The 20,818-nt window shown below is 35.6% G+C and overlaps 1 protein-coding gene across 1 annotated transcript in view; it reads left to right on the top strand.

Annotated features, from left to right (window-relative positions):
* The window catches only part of LOC136039641 (uncharacterized), a 97,061-nt gene that overhangs the window by 50,459 nt on the left and 25,784 nt on the right, over nt 1–20,818 (top strand). Inside the window, exons 8-10 of the mRNA XM_065723539.1 lie at nt 5,288–5,418; nt 10,391–10,419; nt 16,773–16,879. Coding sequence (XP_065579611.1) covers nt 5,288–5,418; nt 10,391–10,419; nt 16,773–16,879 — 267 coding nt within the window. The remainder of the gene's footprint in view (nt 1–5,287; nt 5,419–10,390; nt 10,420–16,772; nt 16,880–20,818) is intronic.

Raw genomic sequence — 20,818 nt, 5'->3', positions numbered from 1 at the left:
TTGATGTTCATACCCTTAGTCTCAGTAGTAGTAGTCATAGTAGAAGTAGAAGTATGCACAGAGTGTCTTTTGGTTTGTTGCACATCCCTTTGAACACTCTCAAAAGTTTCAACTTAATATTCTAAGCTGTTCCTGAGAAATTGCTCATACATATATTCCCTGAAAGTTTCACATTAAGACGCCCATCAGTTCAAAAGTCCTCGGAGATTTTATTTTACATTGGCTAATAGTAATAGCAGACCATAAAATGGATCCTAATTTTCATTATCAGATTACTTCATAAATTCTCTCCCAGGTTACGCTTCCTTCCCTACGAATAGCGGCTTAGAAAGCTTGAAATCTCAACCCTCGCCTATAGATTCCATCGTGGTGATCTTATTGAAATGTATAAGCTCTGCAATGGAGCCTAGGATGACGTACCAGCCCAGAGAATCGTGCAGTTCAATAAAAATCATCTCCGAGGACATCAGTACAAAGTGAGTATGGAACGCTTTTACAAGGACATGGGCCGATGGACTTTCGGCAACCGAGTGGTTCAGCATTGGAACAACTTACCAGAAAGAGTAATCTGCTCCACAAACCTACTGACATTCAAGAAGGAAGTTGATGAATATTATTCAAGTGACATTTTCTCCTTGTGCAAATTTAGAAGAAATACAAATTAAGATTTTTGTTTTGTAGAGGCTTAACGGCCTACCATCAAATTTGCGAATATATTTATTTTATTTATTTATATTCATGATCTACTAGAACACCTAAAAAGTTCTGAGGCTCTTGCAGAAATAATCATTTCTGATTTCGGGAAAGCTTTCGATGTGCTTGATCATGAGACTGTAATCAACGAAGTTTGTGTCCTGGAAGTCTCGCTGATTCTCTTATGTACCATCACAAGTTTCCTTTCTGGTCGTCAACAGTACGCAAAACTCGAAAACAGGGAAACATCCAACTTCCAAGACATCACGCGTGGAGCGGTCCAAGGAAGCAAGTTAGGTCCCATCTTATTTGTGATAGTCATCAACCGACTGATGAAGCGAAACAAACAATGGTATAAATCTGCAGATGATCTTTCGCTATGTCTGCTGCACTTCTTGTTACAAACACCCAGTCAACTCATACCCCTGGTCGCAGAGCTTCAACATCAAGCTGATCAAGGGAAGCTCCAGCTAAGCCTCCACAAAAGCTGTGCAATGAGTGTCAACTTCCTTAAGAAGAAGAAGAGCATAGACGAATCAGCAGCTCTCTAAACAAAGAAATCAGTAAAAATACTTGGCATCACATTAAGTGACGATCTCTCGTTCAAAGATTACATAAAAAAAAGGATAAACATCTCCACAAACGTCCTCGTTTGTGGACGTCCCAGTCCATTCCCGTTGTTATATAACAAGGAGATGATAACAAGGCATTCCTCAAAATTATAAGTATTTATGATTTCTTTTGGTTTGAAATGTCAGTTTCGGGTGCAAGGATGTTCACCCTGAGTAGCTGAAGAGGTGTGAAAGCATTTCTCATTGCATGAAAAAAGGTTTGAACCCCTCTCTATCCCTGAAATTTTTGCCTGACTCCGAAAATCGTAATAAAATGTATATAAACACATTTTTGATACTTTTATGAAAGTTTTTATAGAGCTATTTTATATCAGTGTCAAACCAAGCATACATGAAGTAATTACTCCTACCTTTTAGTCCTAGCTTGTTTTTTTCTCTGCACTTCCTTTTGTAGGGGACCAATCTATGATTTTTTACCAACTCCAAATTTAATTTTTGTTTTTCTCCAACACTCATCGTACTTTGAGATCACATCAGCAAAAGCAACTGGTTTTCTGATATTTGGAAAACAGAGCAACTCCTTTTTTCGTGCTATAAATCTTATGTCATGTCTGTTATAATATACGACTGTCCTATCTGGTATCCGTTGCTTACAGAGAAACACAGAAACCAACTGGAAACAACTTAGAAGGGAGCCTGCAAAATAATTTTTGGGCCAAATAACGAAAACTTGAGTGAACTCAAGCTCCCAACCCTGGACGAAAGGAGGCATAAAATGCTGATGAAGTTTGGAGCTGATATCCTGAAGTGACAACTTTGCGGAAACTGAATAGAATCCATTCCATTTTTTCTGTTGTGTTTTGCATTTTAAAGGTTAAATTGGTCCTTCCAGAGTTTTGGCTTCCCTGTGCTGAAGGATGGTAAACAGAAATGAAGACTATCATTATACAATTTTATAACTAGAATTTTTGTTTTTAAAATTATTTTGAAAAAGTACCATTTCGGAGCCATTTGGTGTGGTCAACTGCTCTTACAAAACTGAGAAAATAGTGAGTAAACATATTACAAGCCTGAAGTTAGGGAGTGGAAGGAAACTTGAAGGGAAAAGCTAAAAACCGGCAAATTAAGCTAGAATTAGAAATGAAAACGGAGCGAAAATCGTAAACATCATTTGAGGTTTTTTTTGGTGAGTGGAATCAAATTTTACCCCCAATTTTTCAGTTTTCCTTTCAGTTTATTGCCACTTATGCTACAAACCCTTGTCGTGTCTTGCAAAAAAACAGAAATTGTGAATAAACAACAACGCACCATGTACACTGACAGCAATTTCACAGAATATCATACCTTTTAAGGAACATCGGGTTAATATCTGAAAAGGACTAGTTAACCTCTGCCTCCGACTAGCGGAGGGTCTGAAGCCTTCTTTTTTTTTATAAGGCTACCGGCTCTTACAAAATCCAACAGTAATCGAGAAACTGCACACCGTGATTCATCAAATCTATATCACATACATCAAGCATATGGAAGTTACTTTGGGTGAATACCCTCAAAAAATTACTTGCCCACTACAACCCCAAACCCCCGACTAGTTGAAAATATTTTCCTTAAATTTATAACTAGTTCAGGATATTTGGGCTAAAGTATTGCTTCAATTTTAATTAATAGATCCATTTTGTTTGAAAACATTCAAACCTGTCTAAAGTTTTGGACTGCATATACTCGGCCCAGGCACATCGCTGGAATTTATTTTGGGATTCAGATGTCTCTCGGTTGCCAAAATTTCAGAAGCTGTAAAAGTTAGTGAATTTGGCGCTTTTATTAATATTTATGAGAATTACTTACAGTTCTTGGTTCTATATGTTTCAGGCAGATGGAATTCTCATTGTCCCAGAACAAGGACCTACGCCAGAACAGGTGGGGGAGGGTCAATTCCTATTTAAATTTTCACTTTTTTTAATTCTTGCTTCCCCCCCCCAAAAAAAATAAATAATAATAATGCGTACGCCTCTGAGCCGGAATAAAACTATGCTATCTTTTTAGTAACTAAAGAAAAATAAATTATGAAAAACCAAGGATTGTTATATATATATTTGTATGTATATATATATATATATATATATATATATATATATATATATATATATATATATATATATATATATATATATATATATATATATATATATATATCTATATATATAAAAATAAGTTGTCTGTCTGTCTGTGTGTCAGGTGACGTCATGTTTCTGTGTCGACTGACGTCATGTTAAAAAACTAAAAAAAGGAAACAAAAAGAAAAGTAAAGGAGAAAAACAAAACTAAAAAAATAAAAATAAAAAAAAATAAAAAGAAAAAAGAAAAAAAAACTAAAAAAACTAAAAAAATGTAAAAACCAAAAAAAAACTAAAAAGAAAAAAAGGGGAAAAATACAAAAATTTATTTCATCATTTACCATTTCAAAAACGAATGTATATACAGACTGGGGCACCGGAATACAAATGACGACCGGGACACAGGGAATATAAATGACGACCGGGACACAGGGACACAACTACAACGGGGACGCCGGGGGGCACAGGGGGATATATAAATGACGATTGGGACACAGAGAATGTACGATTAGCAATCACCATCAACAAAGCTCAAGGGCAATCATTAGAATCATGAGGTATAACTAAAAAAAACTAAAAAAAAGGCAGAAAACTAAAACCTAAAAAAAAGACCAATTCAAAAACGAATTTATATACAGACTGGGACACCGGGACACGAATGACGACCGGGACACCGGGACACAAGGAATATCAATGACGCCCGGGACCCTCAAAGAGAATTCACAGACTGGGACACCGGGACATAAATGACGACCGGAACACATGGAATATAAATGACGACCGGGACACCGGGGGGCACACGGGGATATATAAATGACGACGGCGATACAGGGAATCGTCGATTAGCAATCACCATCAACAAAGCTCAAGGGCAATCATTAGAATCATGAGGTATAGATCTGAATACGGATTGTTTTCCCATGGACCATTATATGTTGCATGTTCAAGAGTCGGTAAACCTGACAATCTATTTATATGCACAGACAATGGGACAGCAAAGAATGTTGTATATTTGCAAGTTTTACGTAGTTAAAAACATATATATATATATATATATATATATCTATCTATATTCACAGGTGGGACATAGGGACACAACTACAATGGCGCGTAACTAATATGGCGCGTAACAACTTACGCGCGCGGGGGGGCTTGGGGGGTGCGAAGCGCCCCTACCAACTAGGTATTTTTGTGGCACGAAGCGCCACCCCAACAGCTAGTATATATATATATATATATATATATATATATATATATATATATATATATATATCTTGGACCTACAATTATGTTAAATAATTTTTGGTCCTTGATATTTCAAGCTGGTGAAGCTAACAAGTTGGTTTCAAGCTATTTTTCATAGCTTAAAGTGGATAATAGAGCCTATAATATGGATAGTTTTATAAATCTTTTTTAATTCAGAAAATGTTGTAAATCTTTTGAATTAAGAAGATGCTGTAAACAGGGGCGTGATTTGCTATGGGGCAGGGGCAAACTGCCCCTCCCAGACCTCAGCCCCCGGACCCTAGTAACCCCCCCAAGTGAAATTTAGTTTTAAAAAAAAATATTGTCAAAACTAAGATCAACCTGCTTAATGCAAGCATTCACAAAAACGGGTGAGTTTTCTTTAGTATATCTTTAACTTTATGGTTCTATATGACTCATTTTTAATGTTTCACAGTCATTTTTACTTTATTTGGGAAAATTCGCTCAAACTTTATCTTCTCCCCCCAGGATTCTGGCGAAATTACGCCACTGGTTGTAAATCTTGTTGAGTGCGAACAGAAATGCGAAAGACAGCTTGTCCGAGAAGCAACTATTTATATATTACATTTTTATTATATTTTATATATTAGAATATATTTATTTATATTTTATTGTAGTTGAAACTGATCTTTGTTTCGTTTTTAGTGCATTTGGTGTCCTCTCGCAAATCGCTGCTCTGATGGTATTGATAGAAAACCACAGGATTGGCTTATTAAAGGCTGTGATTCAAATCATTTGGACACCGTTCAAAAATGTAATGAATATGAGAAACTGACGTAAGAATCTTACTTTTTCGCCAAAGACAAGTTTACCAACTTCAATGATTGCCGAATGAACGAAAAAAAGAAACGATTAATAGTTAGGTCTAATTAGGTTCTTTCACTTGTCAATTTCTTGTCTTTTCTCTTTCTCCCTCCTTTTATATTAGTTTTTATTATCATTTTCGCCTTTTTGCTTCTTTTCTTTATATGTATATATGGTACGGTGAAAGACCGAAATCTGGTTTATGTCGACATTCACTGGTGAATGTCCGAAATTAGTTTTTCTCTGCTTGGATTCAGTCAGCTTTGCCAGTCAAATTTTACAGTTTTATACAAGGTCTGATGGTGACAGGTTAGGTTAGGTTGAGTTAGGTTTTTAACCCATTGCTGAGATTTGTAACCTAATTTAACCTAACTCTACCTAACTTTAATTTTTACCTTCAAACCTTGCACAGGATTGACGATTCATTCGATTGGAAATCAAAAGTTCTCTCAAATGTGATCGGGGCAACGAGCCCCCCCTCGCCTTTTCCCCCCAAAAAGATCCAGTCATAATTTGTCCAAGGGATAAGGGCCGTAAGTTATGCAAGCAGCTTAATGTCAACGCATAATAGTCTTGTGGAAGGGGTGGTCGTATACTCTATGGAAGAGAATCGTTCAATTTGAAAGCGAAAGCTCTAGTTACTTTTTAAAAAGTCGAAAGTGAGTGGAGGGTAATCCAACTCCTCCCCGTGCCTTTTTTCGCAAATACATCCGATCAAAGCTTTGAAAAAGCCGTTTTGTTCACAATAGTCTGAAGGTTAAATAGCTATGCTTCTTGAGTTGAACCCTCCCACCAGCCCCCGAACAAGAGCTGTAAGCTATTCAAGTTGCTCATTGTTAACATATAAAGTTTTTACTGAAGGGGTGACCGTGTTTACTTAGGAGGAGGCTTATTCGATTGGAAATTGAAAGTTTCTTGCCCTTTTTTAAGAGTCAAAACTGGTCGGAGGGCAACCAGCCCTCCCCAACGCCCCTTTTTCCCAAATATATCTGATCAAAATTTTGATATATTTTTTTTCAAACCAAATCAAAGGTCAAATAACTTTGCCTTCAGGGTTTGCATCCCCCAGCCTCCATGACAAGGGCTATAAGTTATGCAAGATACCCATTGTTAACATATAAGGACTTTTATTGGAAAATAGGGCATGTTTGATCCTGGGTCTTCAAAGAGGCTTAGGATTTTAAAGTGAAACTTTAAGGAAGTGTTGATAGGGGTGCTGAATACAGACAAAACACACTATTTGCTTGCTGGTTATGAAATAGGGAATATCTTCAATATGTATAGAACTATTTTGGGTATTAAATTGAAACTTTCATGGTATGTTGAGATGTTGAAGAGAAATTAGAGGGCAAGCGGTATCCCTGTCCTTTTTAGACGCCCCTCTGCTGAGCACTGGTTAAAATTTTGGAAATTGTCATTTCGTTCGAATTAGTCAAACGGTCTAATGACTATAGTTCCATGAACGTCATGCACCCCCATTGACTCATGGAGAGGTTTGTAAATTCTGTAATTTGACCATTTGCAGGATTAATCATCAGGGATAGAGGAAATATTTATTCTGAATCTATCCGAAAAGGCTAAGGGCATTAAGGTTAAACTTTGGAGCATGTTGAGGGGTATCTTATACTAAATCAAAAGACAATTTATGCATCAAGTTTATCAAAAAGGAGGTCATGTATTATCTTAAGACCAGCTGAGGGTATTAAGTTAAAACTTTTAGGACACGTTGAGAGAGATTTTGAAACATGTTTGGAGGGCCGCCAGCCCCTAGCCTGCCCCTTTTGTTGCCCCCCTTCAAAACATTTGGCCAAAACTTAGAAATAGATATCTTGTTCAAAATAGTCAGAAGCTCAAGCAACTATGCGTGTGAGGGTGTCGAAACTCCTCACAGCTTTGAATTGGGAAGCTGAACACAATAAAAAGCACTGTGTGTGCTCGTTGGGATGTTTAAGAGCTATCGGTGGGCAACCAGCTCCTCTTGCCCTTTTTAGATCCTCCTTTCCTTCATCTTTTCTTTCCTTCACAATAAAAAAAACACTGTGTGTGCTCGTTGGGATGCTTCAGAGCTATAGCTGGGTAATCAGCTCCTCTTGTCCTTTTTAGATGCATCTTTCCTTCATCTGTCCTTTCCTTCACATAAAAAAAAACACTGTGTGTGTGCTCGTTTGGATGTTTAAGAGCTATCGGTGGGGAACCAGCTCCTCTTGTCCTTTTTAGATGCTCCTTTCCTTCACAATAAAAAAAAACACTGTGTGTGTGCTCGTTGGGATATTTAAGAGCTATCGGTGGGCAACCACCTCTTCTTGCCCTTTTCAGATGCACCTTTCCTTCACCTTTCCTTTCCTTCACAATAAAAAACACTGTGTGTGTGCTCGTTGGGATGTTTAAACGCTATCGATGGGCAACAAGCTCCTCTTGCCCTTTTTAGATGCTCCTTTCCTTCATATTTCCTTTCCTTCGTAATAAAATAACACTGTGTGTGCACGTTGGGATGTTTTAAGAGCTATCGATGGGCAACCAGCTCCTCTTACCCTTTTTAGATGCACCTTTCCTTCACCTGTCCTTTCCTTCACAATAAAAAATACTATGTGTGCTCGTTGGGATGTTTAAGAGCTATCGGTGGGCAATCAGCTCCTCTTGACCTTTTTAGATGCACCTTTCCTTCATCTGTCCGTTCCTTCACAATAAAAAACACTGTGTGTGTGTTCGTTGAGATGTTTAAGAGCTATCGGTGGGCAATCAGCTCCTCTTGCCCTTTTTATATGCTCCTTTCCTTCGTCACTGATAAAATTTTGAAAAGACGACTTTATTCAAAACATTCAAAAAATCTAATAACTATGTCTCTAATAGCCCCAGGGCAATGATTTTTAAATCATGCAATTTGACCTGTATTTCATGTAGGATTAATCATTAGGAAAAGGAGGGATTTTGATTTTAGGTGTGGTCAAAAAGACTGAGGGTATTAAGATGAAACTTCCGGGTATGTTGAGGGACATTTCAAAATAAATCTAAAGATACTCTGTATATCCTGTTGATGAAAAGGGGGTATTTGTGATATCACACGAACAGCTGAGGGTATTAAGATTAAACTTTCAGGGTATGTTGAAGAGGATGCTAAAAAGGCATCGGAGTGCAACCAGTCCCCCTCACATTCTGTTTTTTAGCTGCCCTCCCTCCACAAATATCCGATGAGCATTTTGGAATAGCCATTTTGTTCAAAATAGTCGGAAAGTCAAATAACTATACCTTTTGGGATGACGTCGGCCCAACCCCAGACAGTCCCTTGGGGATATGTTGCAAGTTGTATGTTGCCCACTATTTACATACATGGCTGGCTATTGGGAAAGGGAGACATGTTCAATCCTGAATCTCGAAAATGGCTAAGAATATTTAGGTAAAGTTTTTAGAAAATGTTGAGGGGGATATCAAACAAAATCGAAGCACATTATATGCAGAAGGGTTGTCAAAATGGCACAACAACTATGTCCAAGGACGGCTAAGGGTACTAAATTGAAATTTTAAAGGCATGTTTAGAGGGATGTCAAAAAAGGAATGAAGGGCACACACCCGCTCTTGCCTCTTTAGATGCTCCTCTTAATGCTGACAGAGATCTTACAAAGCCATTTTATTCAGAATAATCACAATATCTAATAGCCATGCCTCTGAGGATATCATGCCTCCACTGCCCCCGGCGCAGGGCATATAAATTATGGTATCTGTCCATTTTTTTTTTTTAACGCAGGATTTACCATTGCGAAAAGAAGAGATGTTTAATGCTGGGTCTGTCCGAAAAAGCTAAGGGTATTGGGGCAAAATTAGGGAAATATTGAGGGTTATGCTTAGCTAAATAAAAAGAAACTGTTTTCCCCCTTCCACCACCCCTATCTGTAAATGTCTAAGGCCTCTTGCTTCATTTGCGCTGTACTGAAAACGAATTATATCGCAGATATTTTCTTTGATATTTACAACATTGAAAATACAAATAGAAAATTACAGTGAAACAAATCTCGAATTCCTGAGCTTTCAGCTATTAATATCATTTAATGTTAAATATTCAGTTTTATTTTATTAATTCTTTCTAAGGACTGTTTAAGACATATATAGTTCTCAGTAAAACGCAAATGATGCAGCAGGCTCTAGGGTTTTACAGTTAGAGGAGGGGGAAGGGGACAGTTGCCAAACTCTTATTTGTAGTGATTTTTGTTCGTTTTAAGTTTCATTTTTTCTTAGTACCTGTTGCATATTTGTTTGCTATGATTGTTTATTTAATTTCTGTTTGTTTTGGGTTTTACATACTGTTCAATAGTAATTATTAATCGTTTTGAGTTTGAAAAAATACAGGAATTTATTTCTGCTGGTCTTAAAGTTAATGTGGCTTTTTACTTTTCTATGATTAACTCATTCTATGAGTTTTTTTTTATTATTTTTAGGAATAATGCCATTTGACTCCTTGGTAAATACAATATTTAAAAAAGTTTCTTATTTTGTTTTGATATTTTTTGTATTTGGATTTTAGTATTTTGCATGTTTTTGTATTTCATTTGTTTGAAATTAATTTTCTAAGATCAAGGCTCATGTTGGATAGATACCCATAGCAGGGCGTTTCTAGCTTTACTTACCAGTTCTGGGCAATGGCGGATGTGAACCATAATGTTGTTAAGTAATTCATTCCCTCGGCGAGCAGAATTTTGAAAAATACAATGAAATTCTATTTATATAGTTATTATCTTATATATACTTCTTGTTTTTCTTTTTTAAATATTTGGAAATGCCGATTTATAAACGTAACGAAATTACAGAAATTCTGGCAGGTTGGATCAGACTCAGACCCCGGGCCCTTGGAATCAAACTAAAACTCATGGTAAAATTTGCAATTTTCAACATGTTTTAGCTTTGAAGAAAGTAAACATATCACTTGATGCTTTTTCTTTTTCTCTTTTATAGTTCAGCAGTCGTTTCTTGGGAAGAAAAAGGTGAGTCCTAAATCTTTTCTTCTGTCACTGTTTCATGTTTAGATGCTCCATGTCAATCGGTGGTGACCACCAATGGTGATTACAATATGTCTCAGTCTATATGTGCGTACCACTATCAGTGTAGTCACGTTGAAGCCACGGTGGCCACTTTGTATGGCATATCCAACGTTCTATCATCTGAAGAATTTAATAAAAATTATTAAAAAAAAAAATAATTTAAAAATAAAAATTTTAAAACGTTAAAAATTTTAACGTTCTATCAACTTGGTCTAAAAATTTTTTGAGACCAGTAGATAGAAGTATGAAAAGAAGATATAAAAAATAGAACAAACACAAAATAGAAAATTACAATATTTGGGTTTCTTCAGGTTTTGTTTTTTGGTATCTTCAATGATATCTTTTAATATTCTTGTCGAAACGTAAAGACACCTGAAATAATTTTCACCAGTAACTGTATTATTGGTTCAGACGGGCAGAGCCAAGAGTTATGTAAATAGTGAAAATTATTCTCTTTTGAAAAATGAACCAATAGTCAATAAGGGAATAAAATTTTTACTTAATCACCAGGGGACAAGATTTTCTACTGGACCAAAAGGAGTTGCTTCAATAATAGCTAACAAGAGGCTTATTTCGCAACAAAATAATTAACTTAATTTCAATTTTATAATTGTTTCTCAGTTGCTTTGATGTTCTCACTGAAGTAACTCTAATGGCTTCTTTCCCTACGTGGATCAGTAGTGATAATTGTATTTACTATTATTTGTGGTGGTTTTATTTTTTTTAGTTTAGTGTTTTTTCTTTTTATCTTGTGCTGAGGATGCCTAGTTTACATACAGGTGAAATATCCGCGTTGTTCTAGTCTGTCATCTCTTTTCTCTCTACTGGCCGCAGTCTCGTTTGATGCTTTTTAAAGTGGTATGAGAAGGGAATAGAATGTTGACATTTAAATAGTAGGGCAATATGTGATGTAAGACTGAATTTAACTGTGAAGGAAAATTTTCGGATTGGCCCAGTAGAGATGTATTAGAGTTTCTATGTGCTTAATTGGTGTTACTTGTTTAACTGATTATGCTTAATCCAAAGTAAACAGAATGGGTTAGATGTTCTTTAATCTTTACTATGATTTTGAATGATTGTAAATGAATTATTGTTTTGGAGGTTTTGAGAAGTCAGGGTGCAAGAATGGGCTGACTTCTAGTGTTAAGAGGACCAAATCGCTTAGACTAGGAATAAGTGATGGTAAAGAGGGTATATTTGGGTAATGTGATAAATTGGTGCAATGAATAGCTTCAATTACCTGGGTAGTAGTGTTAGTAAAGACGACGGACGCAGTGAAGGTGTTAAAAGTAGAATAGCTAAGGCCCAGGCTGTTTTTTCACAGTTGATGAAAGTTGGGAAAAACAGGAAAAACAGGAAAATTATTATACATTCTTTAAAAAGTTTTTAACTGTTTTTGGAAAGTTCCTCTCAGCTATGAAGCACATAAATAGACCATAATATATTATATATCGTAATTGGTTTTAACAAAAAGTAATTTAATATAATTGTGTAAATATAATCTCCATCATTATATTAAATATTATGATGGAAATCACTCTGCCTTATCATACGGAAAACAAAAAGTTACGTGGAATGAGTGATGTTTTGAAGGTGATTAAAGACGTCATTCGACACAACTTTTTGTTTCTTAGATTATATTTTTACTTAGTAAATCTTAAACATTATTAGTCGTGGGTGTACATAGTCAAAGGAGGTACACATAACATTTTCTTGAATTAGCCATCAGCAGAATACGGCCTTTCTCAGATCTATGAAGAAATTCTTCCACGTTTTTTTTGTATATTTTATAATCGTTCTGCTCCTAACCTACAACAAATGCATACGCCCTTATTGTAATTATTTTTCCCTTTATAGTCTTTCGTTTTCTGTGTCAAAATGATCATGGTACGCTTTATGTGTTATATAATGTAAAATCGTCATTTTTTGTGCAATAAAAACAAGAAAAAATTTGTCTTGCATTTTTTATGGCTGTGGGGTTATCTTGATTAATACTTTGGTCAGAATTTGCACGTGGCGTTCTTGGCAAAGTATTTTGGGAAAACCAAGAAGCTTTGCGTCATTTGGATGATTTGGAATTTTGGAATTCAAATAGTAGCTATTTCAGGTATTGATTGTACCCGCAAACGAGGGAGAGGGGGGATCTATAATTCGGGAAAGGGGTCGCCGAAGAAGTGCTTTTTTGTCAAGTGAGATATCTGAAAAGTGTAATTTTTTTTGTAAGTTTGGGAATCTGATGAAGGTTGGGAGGGAGAAAAGAGTTAATCCTGGTCTAACTTCTTAATACGATATTGGGGGTGAGGAGGGGGATGTTTGTTTAAACAAATCTTAGATTCATCATATTTGGGAAGATTTAGGTTAATGAAGTACAACTGTAATTACGTATTAAGGGATAGAGGATCGTTGTCTTTGATGACAAAAATTTTGCCCCTATTAATATGGAACCAGGGGCGTCAAATCACAAAAATATACGGGGGTTGAGGGTAAAGTGTGTTTATCAAAATGTAGCGAGGGATTTCGCTGTTTTTCTACTTTTTTTGCAATGAAAATATGAAAAATAGATGGTTTGGAATAGAAATGCCAAAAATAGATATATGTCAAAATCTTGGATGAGGTGCAAAAGTATATAGAGCGCCTGGGTCCCTCTATCACCGATCCTGGGTCCAAAAAGGGGAATCTGCGATCATAAACGTCACTTCTTTTGTTCCCACCGAAACACTATTTTTGTCCACTTTGCACCAGACAGATGAAAATGGGTAACTCCGTTTTTATCTACCAACCTTGTTTTCGTACCAACCAGTCCTTGTGTTTTAAACGCTTGTAACTTAAGATCAAATCAAATTTATTTAGGAGTGAAAATGATTACAGTGTCAGAAATCAACACAGGCCTTATCAGGGGGGGGGGGGTCTGAAGCCCATAAAGTTTGAGGGTGATGGGAAATCAAAATAATAACGAGAAAAGTCAAAGTTCACTATGTTTGCCTTTTTATTGATAGTCTCGTTTCGTTTAAAGATCATATAAATTGATGCAACAACACTAATTGAGAAACAAATCTCTTAATTCGTTGGTTTGTATTGTTTGGTCAAAACACCTACGGGCTAGTAGGTGAGACATGGTAAGTGTCAGGGGAGAGCTTGACTGCGGCAATTTTTATTGGTCATTTACCCAAAAACTTGAAAAATAATGCTATTTTACATGTTTTTTTCGCATTTAGATGCATGAAAAAAAATCTGTTTAAATAACTAGTAAGACATTTTATAGCATAGAATATTCACTAGCAAAGGTATTCAATAGCAAATGGATAGAGGAATTTTGATTTATTAAATCAAACGAGCCTGGAACTTTTGAGATTATTATAGCCATTTCAATGAAATATCTTTATTGCTATATGAATAACAAAATAATGCCTGACCTCATATCCTCACGGGAATATCAGATACCACGGGTTAATGACAGACAACCCGCTTTGATTTGAGGGGAACAATTATAATATAACCAATGTGGTTAAAAGAGTGAATTGAGATTCAAATAAAACGAGATTATAATGAGTTCAAGGTGAGATTATAATAGGATTACCGAGGAGAGTTTTAGAGCTGTAATGTATACTTATACATTTTGGTTTTCTCCTTTTTGGGTTAAATAAGTCCTGAGGCCACACAGGTTGAACAAGGCAATATGAAAAAACGCTTGACCCTGAAAAACGAAACGAAGTAATTCAAAGCCAATAAAAAAAAGTAAAAAGATAACCATTATGTTTAAGAAAGAAAATCGAGTTTCTAAATAAAATAGGACTATAGTGAGGCCATGGTGAAGGTTTAATGGGGTTTCCAAAGAGATTTTTTAGAGTAATGAAGGCTGCATAGTCTGTATTTTGGTTTTGCTCATGTTTAAAAAAGAAAATCGAGTTTCTAAATAAAACGAGACTGTAGTGAGGCCAAGGTGAAGGTACAATGGGATTTCTAAACAGATTTTAGAGTAATGAAGGCTGCATAGTTTGCATTTTGGTTTTTACTTTACTTAAAATGTCGATACGAAAAAACGTTGGGCTGTGAAAAACGAAACGAGATAATTCACAGCCAGTAAAAAAAAAGTCGCCTTCTTACTGCTCACTTTAGAGGGTGACTTCATTTTGATATTTTAGAGGTTTGTCTTTTTGTTTGATTTTGTGAAATTCATAACTATTTCATTTTTTTCGCTAAGAGTAGAGCAACTTTTTATTTACAGCAAGACATAAACACTGTTAATAAATGAAAATGCAAATGCCTTATGGCCTACTTAAGTGCTTTGCCTGTTACAAAGAAACGAAAAAATCGTCATGCAGATTCCATTTTCATTAATTTATGAGGTTAAATCTTTACAAAATAAAACAAGAGAAATAATAATAACCTGACAGTACTTGTACCTAAAATGAAACAAGAAAACTAGAATAACCTGACACTACTTCTTCCTAAAATGAAACAAGAGAAACAATAACAACCTGACCCGACTTCTCCTGAAATTGAAACAATAAATACAGTAACAACCTGACTCTACTTTTCCTTAAAATGAAACAAGAAAAACAATAACAACCTAACCCTACTTCTCCCAAAAATGAAACAAGAAAAACAATAACAACCTGACACTACTTCTTCCTAAAATGAAGCAAGTGAAACAATAACAACCTGACACTACTTCTTCCTAAAATGAAATAAGAACAATAATAACAAGAGTTCCATATTTTTAGTTCCATGTGACGAAGGCTAAAATCAACCCTAGGCGTTGGTCGCAATTGAGATGAAAAATATGATCTACGGATGTGGGATGATTATGAAATTGTGATTTTTTTGTAAAAAAGGCATAAAATCTCGGTGGAAGTTGATCAAAAACAAAATCATGGTAAATACGGGAATAGAAATCAGATGGATATGAAGGATCAAAAATATACCAGAAGACCTTATAGGTGTCTTACTTAGGCTGAAAAATCAATATTTAAGAGGATCCTAAGTGCTTAATTTTGCAAAATTTGTAGTGATTTGTAAATAGAAGCAAACGTATATGCCCAAACTGAAGTGCAATAAAGGAAATAAGGATGAACAAGAGAAAAATTAACTGTCTTCAAAATATTATGAGGAAAATGATAGCGGAACCATGAAAGAATCCCAATGTTTTTGATATCTTCAGTGACAAGATTTTAATGTGTTCTTTGAAAGATAAACTTTCATCCAGAAAAATTCCAAGATACTTAAAATGGCGAACACGTTCGAGTTCAACATTCTTATAAAAAAAAGAAAAGAGAAAGAACTGCTTTGAACATTGCCTGTACGTGGAAACAACATATATGTATTCACTCAGCATAAGGATAGCTGTGTGAAGGCATTGACCAAAATATGTTTCTCTTTTTTTCATAGACTATGAATCGTCCCGTTGTTTCTATTGTCCTTTTTGGGCTGCAGTTCCAAAATCATTTGGCACAAAAAACTAAATAAAAGATAACGCTGTTTCATAGCTATGAAGCACAAAAAGTCAAATATAAACATATTGTTAAATAATGAATTAATTTATGTCTTGGCCACAGTATTATAACCCTTATAGATTAGTTCAAAATCACGCTCAACTATAACGTCAATAATGTATCCCGTTTGTAATTTTTTGAGTTGACCTGTGTTCTACCTTCTAGAGTAAGCGTTAAGACTAATCTTATGATTAGTATGACAAATAAGATGACCGATCATTAAACCAATGTTACCAATAATATGGCAAGGCAAAAAAACTAATCATAGTGAAGATTTAGGGCATCATTTTTTGAACTTCGTAAAGATGGGAGCTTGGAATAATAATTTTGCTATCTGTTTGATAAATCTGGCAATTCACAAAAGTATTCCTAACCTCTGCTTCTGTAGCTCAAGTTTGACAATAATTCAAGGAATTTATATATCAACCATAAATTTAGATAATGGATTAGATGTAATAGATTAAAAAGCATGACTATGGTGCTATTCAAGGATTAATTTTATTAATTCTAAACCCCGTTTTTACCATCGAACCTCCAAATAATCTTAGGTGAAGCGTTCCATTTTTATTTGGTTTTTCATTTGTTTCTATTTTCTAGATGAATACCCCCCCCCCCCCCGGGGAAGCATATGAGGATGCGTAAACAGTTAATCCTGATAGGCACATTTTGTACTATGGTGCTGCTCCCCGCACTATGTACTATGTACTATGGTGCTAAACCCCGTTTATGATATCGAATCTGCCAAATTACGTTAGAATGAGCGTTTCATTCATGTTTATTTTCTAATTTGTTTCTTTTTTTTAGATGAATATTCGACAGGAGAAGAATATGATTATGAATTCAGAGTTGATCCTGATAGGCACGTGAAATCTTTTAACGGAACTGATATTGGAATTACGAACCCGACTGAGGTAATTCTGCTTTTGATCCCGTTTTCGCAATGCATTGCGTTCAATTGAAATTGTTGGCGCAAAGAATATAATGAAAAGAGAAATCACCAATGCAGCAGCACAAACACATTAAAAAAAAGACAGAAGGAGAAAAGGAAGACTGTTTCCCTACATTAGTGAATATTTTGAACAAATAAAATTCATAATTAAATAAGAGTAATCATAAATGCTATAAAATAAAGAATACTATAATACATACTGCTATATAATGGATCTACAGAATATTTATACCATTGATTTACTCGCCTCTGTGTCTGGTTTTCTCTGTTTTGTTGCTGTCTACTTCAAAAGATTATTTTTTTCTGTTTTACATTGAACTTTTTTGCTTCATTCTCTGTTTTTGTTAAGTGTCACGGACGGCTTGACGGAAAGCCTTGCCGAAAGATATGCTTTGTCTTTTCATCTTAATTCTTCTCAACCGAGTGTAAATCCCATTTGTTTTTTGGTCTCTTAATACTTTTTATTTTTCAATGGTACTTGGTATTTACCAAGTGATATATAGCGATCGCAATTTCTGTCAGTATGTCGGTCCCAGTTTTGCTAGTTTGGACACTTCAAGATAAGTTAGGACGATGAAATTTGGCAGGTATATCAGGGACCAGACCAGATTACTTAGAAATAATTATTTCTCCGATACGACCATCTGGGGGGGAGGGGAGTGGGGGGATGGCTAATTGGGAAAAATTAGAAAAAATGAGGTATTTTTAACTTAAGATCGGTTGTGATGAAACTTAGTCGGAAAAATATTAAATAAACTTGGGTTAATTCGGAAAAATTAGAAAAAATTAGGTATTTTTAACTTACGAATGAGTTACTGGATCTTAATGAAATTTGACATTTAGAAGGACCTCATAATTCAGACTTCTTAATTTAAATCCCGACCGGATCCAGTTTCATTGGGGGGATTTTGAGGGGGAGATTTGGAAATCCTGGAAAACGCTTAAAGTGGAGAGATCGGGATGAATCTTGGTGGGAATAATAAGCACAAATTCTAGATACGTGATTGATATTACCGAACCAGATCCACTCTCTTTTTGGTGAGTTTGGGGGGGGGAGCTACTTCGGTAATTTGGAAAAATTAGAAAAAATGAGGTATTTTTAACTTACAAAATGGTGACTGGATCCTTATGAAATTTGATATTTAGAAGGACCTCGTGTTTCAGAGCTCTTATTTTAAATCCTCACCGGATCTGGTGACATTGAGGGGAGTTGGAGCTGGAAACCGGAAATCTTGGAAAACGCTTAGAGTGGAGAGCTTGGGATGAAACTTGGTGGGAAGAATAGCAAAATTCCTAGATACGTGATTGACATAAACGGATCTGCTTTCTTTGGGGGAGTTGGGGGGTACCTGATTTGGTTGTTTTACAAATTAAAAAAATTAGGTATTTTTAACTTACGAAAGGGTAGTTGAATCCTAATGAAATTTGACTTGGAAAACGATTAGAGTGGAAAGATCGGGATGAAACTTGGTGAGAAAAATAAACCCAAGTCCTATATGCGTGATTGACATAACCGTAAGAGATCCTCTTTGTGGGAGTTGGGGAGAGGGTTAATTTGGAAAAATTAGAAAAATTTAGGTATTTTTAACTTACGAACGAGTGACCGGATCTTAATGAAATTTGACATTTAGAAGGAACTTCTACATCAGAGCCCTGATTTTAAGTCCTGACCGGATCTGGTGATATTGGGGGGAGTTGGAAGAGGAAACCGGAAATCCTGGAAAACGCTTAGAGTGGAGAGATCGTGATGATACTTGGTGGGAAGAATAAGCACAAGTCCTAGATAAGTGATTGATGTAACCAGACCAGATTGGTTCTCTTTGGGAGAGTTGGAGGGAGGGTTAATTCGGAGAAATTAGAAAAAATTAGGTATTTTTAACTTACGAATGGTTGATCAGATCTTAATGAAAATTGATATTTAGAAGGACCTATTTAAATGATATTTTAAATTGATTTTTGGATTTGAAGGACGGCTAGTTTGGAAAAATTAGAAAAAATGAGATATTTTAACTTACGAACTGGTTATCGGATCTCAATTAAATTTGATATTTAGAATATTACCTCAATACTCAATACCAATACCCCCACTCAATATCACCTCAATACGGTCTTAACGTCAAAGTTTGACTTTTTGTTGCAATTATTTAAGAATAACTATTAGAATGATAAGTTTTTTTTTTAAAGTTCTATAAAAAAAAAACTGTTGCGTAATGAGTGAGGTATTGACGAGGGGGTAACCTTCTCAGCTGCGTAATAATTTCTTATTGTTTTAAGTTTTGATGTTGCTCCTTACTTTCAGTTGCAACAACTTTTCTTATATCTAATATCTGGTTATTTTTTTAATAATACTGGGAAGTCTGGCTTCTCTTTCATGGGAAATTCCCTTCCCCCTAAAAATTTTGTGATGGAAAGATCCTCCCACGTAATCCCTCCACCAGAAAGATTCCTCCCAGACCAATGTCCGGGAGGTTACATTGGTTACAATATGTAACCAATGGGCAAAGGTCATAGCTTGCAATCCTGACTCGGTCAATTTTGGGGGTCAAGTTATCCTCGAAGACATAAGTACTGGATCTTTTGACTATGTTGAACAAAATGACTTCAGTGAAAAAGGGGCGTGGGAGGGGGCTTAGTTGCCCTCCTATATTTTTGTCACTTAAAAATGGCACTAGAGTGTTTGATTTTCGATCAAATGATCACTCAATCGATCCTCTAGGATCACTAGCTTGATACGATCACCCCTGGGAAGAAACAAAAAAAAACAAACAAATGACACGCATCCGTGATCATTTTTCTGGCAAAAAAAAAAAAATGCAAAATTCCTCCTTTGTATAAAGAGCTTGAAACCTCGTCAGTATGGTGTTCTGATATGCTGAATCTTATGGCACGATTTTCATTAAGATCATTTGTCGCTTTTGGGGTGTTTCCCTCCTTTTTTGAAAATTGGGCAAATTTTCTCAGGTTTGTAAATTTTGATGGATAACATTCAACTGGAAAGATTTTGTATATTTTGAATAAGCATCAAAATTTACTTCTTTTGATTTATCTGTTGTTATCAGGACTCTGTTTCTTAGAGTTTCGATTACTATTAAGTCGCATTGCTCCTTACTTATAGTTCGTTACCACAAACTGTTAAAAAACTGACCCATGAAAAAGCGACTCGTTCCAACTTGTTCTCTGTTTTGTGAGTAGGGAGGGGGCGTTCAGGGGGATACACCTTTGTTTTGAGCTTATTCCTCCTACGAAAAGGCTTGAATTACTGGGACTTGATTTTACCTAGCAGAAACCCTGGCGCATATGGCTTATGAAAGAAAGCTACCCCATAAATTTTGAGAGGCCCAAAATTCACTCCCCAAAATCCAAGTTTAGAGTTTTAAACAAGCATTAAAAATGTCAAATTATGCATCTATGATAAATTCTGTTACATTTTTGTACATGTTTGTATTTGTCAAAGTAAAATACGAGCAGCATTCTCCTCTCAGCTCCTCTTATGTAAGCAGCTCCTGCAAGCTCTTCCTGTAACTCTTAATACACACTGAAAAAGGATGCCTTTTCCTAACTTTGTCAAAACACTTAAGCCTTCTTAACAGTATATAATATACACTGTTACTATAAATAAATAGTAGCTTTTTTTCTGAAATTGAGGACGAAAAAAGATGGAATTATCTTGGCTACGCCATTTGGTGGGAGAGTTGAGAATGTCACACAAAGTGCAGAAGTGGTAGCCCTGGGGGTGGCGACAGAGTGGGAGACCGAGAAATACACTCAGACGTGCGCACAGCCGTGAAGTCCAATATGCGTATGTTACCGTGAAAGACCAAAATTGAAGATTGTTGACAAACTGGTGAATGCCAACAAACACCTAATGCGTCACTGAAATATTGAATATTTCATTACATTC

This window comes from Artemia franciscana, chromosome 19, assembly GCF_032884065.1.
Source record: "Artemia franciscana chromosome 19, ASM3288406v1, whole genome shotgun sequence".
NCBI lineage: Eukaryota > Metazoa > Arthropoda > Branchiopoda > Anostraca > Artemiidae > Artemia > Artemia franciscana.
The sequence above is the reverse complement of the archived record's forward strand: the minus strand, read 5'-3'. Positions and strand labels throughout refer to the sequence as shown.